Source organism: Mesitornis unicolor, unplaced genomic scaffold, assembly GCF_000695765.1.
Source record: "Mesitornis unicolor isolate BGI_N332 unplaced genomic scaffold, ASM69576v1 scaffold1879, whole genome shotgun sequence".
NCBI lineage: Eukaryota > Metazoa > Chordata > Aves > Mesitornithiformes > Mesitornithidae > Mesitornis > Mesitornis unicolor.
This window is the reverse complement of record NW_010205024.1, coordinates 36,950-42,285: the sequence shown is the minus strand read 5'-3', so window position 1 is coordinate 42,285 and position 5,336 is coordinate 36,950. Positions and strand designations below refer to the sequence as shown.

The 5,336-nt window shown below is 44.3% G+C and overlaps 1 protein-coding gene across 1 annotated transcript; it reads right to left on the bottom strand.

The window, feature by feature from the left end:
• Positions 1-3,778: 3,778 nt before the first annotated feature.
• LOC104545957 (melatonin receptor type 1C) lies at positions 3,779-4,851 on the bottom strand (the record flags this gene model as incomplete). The annotated part of the gene is made up of 1 exon (XM_010191226.1): positions 3,779-4,851. A coding segment is annotated over one exon (869 nt), but the record flags the coding sequence as incomplete, so codon positions are not given.
• Between the last annotated feature and the right edge of the window lie 485 nt (positions 4,852-5,336).

The following is a 5,336-nucleotide window of genomic DNA, read 5'->3' as shown; positions in this document are numbered from 1 at the left end:
CATAGACACAGGAAAGGCAAAAGAGCCTTGGAGGGACACACAGCAATAAGAGCGACAACAGTATGGTGAAAGTTTCCTCCCTGATGAGGAAGGTTGGAGAGCATCAGGCAGCGGGCTTGCAGGCAGGTGGAGCAAAAACACAGGAATCCAAGGAGAGGTCCCAGATGCACTGGGTCTGGGCTGGGCAGCTGAGGGATGTCTGAACTCAATTATATTTGTCAGTTCAATCTGTCAACAAAACCCAAGCTGTTGTTCCAAATATTTATTAAAAAATCACTGCAAGTGGGGAAAAAAAATAAATCAATAAGCAGTCCAATGGCAGATTTATTACAGTTTTAACAGGTAGAGGGAATGAATCTATGAACAAAAATAGCAACAGGGATGTATACTGAAGGATTCTTAATCAAATAATAAAATGGACACAGCATTTACAATATATATTTATATAAAAATATATTGGTTACATTCTTCTTAAATAGATTAAACAACATTCATCAGCAACATCCAAAACTATTTCCTTGTGACAAGAGATTAATCCTCTTTCACGGCAGTACTGCCTCTCCATAAGGTTATGTCCACTACCACGGTTTTAGAGTTTGGGGCTAGAATAGGTATTCGACACCACCAGGTCAAATCCAGAGCAAGTGAGTCAAAACCAGTTTATAGGAGATTTCGATGTTATTTCTGAGATTTAAGGGCAGGTATGCAACAAGTGGAGTTGGCAGAGCGTGGTTGAAGCTGTGGGATCTCCTCGAGAGCTCAAATTTGGATTAAAGCTAGCTTCCCACAGGGAAACTCTGACACTGCACAGGATTCCAAGTTTAAGACACAATTCCCTTTTTCTGTAAACAAATGTTAACAAAATAAACTCTCTGTACCCTGTTAACCATTTCTTAACATAAAAATAAGGAGCTGCTTGGGTAGTCTTAAAATAAGTCAGTACAAAAATCTGTCCTATCCTATCCTAAGCACTGTCTCTGTATCAAAGTGCTAGCAAACGGCACAGTGTTTTCTGTTTCAAGCCATGTTACCTGCTTTTCATGTTTCACTTGCAAACCGCAGCTCCAGCAGGACTGAGCTCAGGACTCCAACCACGGCAGCCAAATCATCCCAGCTCTGGGCCACTTTTTGGGCAGCCCTCACTTTTACTGGAACACTCAAAGCACTTCTTAACGGGTTGTGCAAGCTCTCTGTGCTGTTACATGGATGGTGCCCTTCGCAGGCCCATCCCCACCCTATGGGGTGGTGGCAGGGTCTGCACATGCAAGGAGCTGCTCAGGACCCACCCCAGCGCAGCAGGTACTTATCCTGCCCCCTGCAAAAACCTGGGCAGACCCTACAGCAGAAGACAAGCGGATCCCCCTGCCACTTTGCATAGTTTGGTTCAGCAGTGACTCTGTGAGTCCTGGGGAGATGCCCTGTTGTAGTCCTGCTGCTCCCCTTCCTACCAAGGTGCTAGCAGAGACTCCCACAGCTTGCCTGTTCGGGATCTCTTTGGCTTACTTGGTTTGGTTCAAATGCTCGCTGGCTGTTACTTTGGAGCCTGAATAAGAAATAGTGCAAATACAAGCTTAAAGAAAAAAAACCACCACATTGCCTTCACTGAACATGCAGTTAAAAAGACAAGGATCTGCAGGATGAAACCCCGGTTGTAGGGCATTTGAGACATTTGGCAAACCTGTACAAGATTCTTCATGATTGTCTTAAAGAAGCATATTTGACTTGGTGCTAGATGCTTAAAATTATTTGCTAATGTGATTCTAACGCTGTCATGGCTAATTGCAAATGACTTTGAGGACAAGTCACAACATGGGACATCTGCTTGGTGTGACAGGACAAGCATTCCCTGCAGTTATGAATTCCTCGGTGCTTTTCTTATCCAAGTTAGACTCAAAATTATTTTGTTTGCACGGAATGATGTGGATTCATACGGACTGGTTTTGCTGGAAAGCAAACAGCCTGCATTATTTCTGAGGGTCAAGATATCTTTATTTGGCCATGCTCAGGCAGATTAAGAGGCCAAAACAGAACTCAGTTTGATTCCTATTATGGGAGGCTGGCTGTGGTGCATTTTAAAACAATAAGAATCTGAAATGGCTGAGATGTTCAAGTCTGAAACTTCATGAAGTGCCAGGGTGCCCAATAAACGCAGAGACACCCACCACCTCGCACTGCAGCAACCTTCACCACGTGCCAGCACGCACACTGCAGTCCTCACTGAAGCCATGCAGCGTTTCTTGGTCCTCTTCATGAAGGGGCTTTATTTTTCTCAACTCCTCTGCCCCCCAGAAATCAGCAGAAGGGACATTCAGCAACAAGTTGCTTTCAGCAAGCAGCGCACAAACGGCTTGTCAACTTTGCTAAGGATGAGGCACTTCGCCTGCTCAAGGGTTTCTGTAAATCCTGCATACCTCCATCTCTAGGCATCTCTGCAAAGCCTGGTTGTCAGTGTTTCAGGGTTAAGCCTGGGAACTAGTCCTGCTTTGACTGTGATCAAAGAGGGAAGACTGCACTCTTTGATCAGGAGCGGGACTGACTGCTGTCCTCATTAGACCCATGGGGCTCAGACTTGCTCCTCTCCATCACACTGCTCCCGCTGTGCCTCTCACTACACCAGCATCGAGCCAGGTTTGCTAGCGTGAAGGTAGAGTTGCACCAGCTGAGTTTTACCTGTTGATTTTTTGAGGACTGTTTTCAAAGCAGGATCCACACATTTCAAACCATAAGGAGATGAATTCACAGTGAAGCTAAGGAAAAAAAGAAGTCATTGTATATACAGACAGCTGCCTTCACACACCCACCCCACCTCCATTAAAGAAACAGCCTTATATTTGCACATGTGCTTGTTTCTAATGTGATACTGGCCTTCCCAGCACTTCAGGACACTTTTTCCAGTGACAAAGATAACTGAGAACTGATGCATGAATATGCTTAAGTAGCTTTCCTCTCCCAGCTCCATGAATTAATTACAGCTTTGTATATGAATAAAATGGAAAAAATTATCCACTTCCTCTTCCCTCCCCCATCAAATTCATGTGGTGGGCAAAAGGAGAGATGTTTGTTGCAAACATTTCCTATCCCTTCTCCTTTTGTCTGCAAGTGTAAATATTGCTGGAACTTCAAAGCCAGCATCTGCGTTAAACAGATGGAACTCTGCTGTGTTCATCTTTTTTATGGTGTTCATGTAGCAGGGACTTCTGTAAGATGTTTGGAATGAATGCTGGCCATGACAGGATACCGCCTAAATTAGAATCAGGCTCCAAGTATCTTCCTGCAATTAGATTATGTCATATGTTATACTCTTATTCATGGCCTGAGAAGGAGAGTGCAAGGGTACTTAATAACTGTAGATATTCAATTAAAATGAGTGCGTCAGACACTCACTAGGTCTGGCTTTTGCCTGCCTCACATCTAGCCCAAGCTAGCTTCTAAACCTTAAGAGAAAAGGAGGAGGAAAATGAACGAGCACACAGTGGAAGTCATCATGCCCATACGTATGCCTGCTGGCTGATATCATTACCAATCTGAGAAGGTAAAAAGTCATGCAGTTTACACTTTCTTTGCTATAGTTTGGGTTATGTTAATGTTAAAAAAGTAGAATTCAGAGGGAGAGGAGAAAGGGTTGTAATACACGATGATTTTGCCAGCTCTTTAGCATTGCATCTCAAGCATAACTGCATTTCTCCATGCACTCTGAACACTTCCCTTTTCAAGGGTATTGGCATGCTTGTGGCAAAAGCAACCAAACCAATAAATTAGGCACACAGTGAAAGATGGCACAGGAAAAGAAAAATAAAAAAATCAGTCATTTCCATTCTGAAAATCCTCACTCGAGATCACAGAGATGAGCTAAGCATGAAAGGCAGCAGAATCCTTCCTTGCATGAGGGGCCCAGCAACACCAGCTGTGAAATGCACACATTGAAAGGCTCTTATATATTATATATACAACTGTAATCCAAAATAAATTGCACTATTCAGACTCATAAGTGTATTTCAGCTTGGTTGTTGTTGTTTGTTACGGCTGGAGATGGCTTGCTTTTCATCCCTTCTGTCCCACCCTTGGACACATCGATGAAGAGCAGCCTGGGAGTCCGGAGTGTCAGCAGGATCCTTTTGTACTCCTTCCGGAAATTCTGATTGAGGAGCCCATAGATCACAGCATTAAGGCAGCTGTTAAAATAGGCCATAAAATAGCTCAGGACAAAAAGCCACTCTGGAATATGTGGCTGCACTTTCGAAGGATTAATTGAAACAGCAAGGCCAATAAAGTTTAACGGTCCCCAGCACACAGCAAAAAGGACAAAAACCACAAACATAGTCAAGAAATTCCGAATGTCGGCCGCTCTGAGCTTCTGCTTGCAGTCTTGTCTCACTCGGTGTTTGACTTGAATCACCAAAATCCAGATCCGAAGGTAGCAAAACGTCACGATGGACAGTGGGACGATGAAGTGAACCACCACCACAGTGATGGTGTATGATGTGCTCACTGTCTGGGCAAAGGTGCAGGAGTAAATCCGGGGGTCGTACTGCAAGGAGCCAACAAAGAAGTTTGGCACAATTGCCACCACTGTGAGCAGCCAGGTCAGGCAGAGATAGCAGTAGGTGTTCTTCAGGTTGAAGAGCTTATCGTACCGAAGGCTGTGGCAGATGTAGCAGTAGCGGTTGATTGCAATTGCCGTGATGTTGAAAATGGACCCAATGACACTTAAGCCCATCAGGAACCCGCTTATCTGGCAGTGAACATTTCCCATGGTCCATCCATTGTGGAAAATGGCACTCAAGATCAGAGGGTACGGATAAACTGCAACTACGAGGTCTGCAACGGACAAACTGACCACAAAGATGTTGCCTACAAAAAAGAAGAGACCGTGAGAGGTTAGCATAGGTCCAGACAGCCAGCTTGCAATTCAGAACTTCTCTTTAGGCCTAACTCTTCTCACTTGCTTCACTCTACCCTCTCTTTGGGATTTGAAACCCTAGAAAAATAAGACTTTGCTCTGCTAGTGACAGCAATAGAGAATAACTAGGGACGGTTAACCTGTGCATTCCTTCTTAAGAAAATTCTAAACTGGAAGTGTTGCCCTTAACTCACCTATAGCTGTGGGTCAGGTTCCTGCCTTCTTCCAAGTTGTATAGGATAGAAAGCTTTTGCTCTCCTTGTTAATCAGCCAGCACGACTGTAGGCACCAGGCACTCACCTAGTACTCACTGTCCTGCACAGACCTGCATTCCTTTAAATACTATACAGACCACAATACATTCTGTAACATCACATAGCGACACTTTACATAAGCTCTGGGCCAAAGAATTGGGGCAGGCAGACTAAATTTTCAG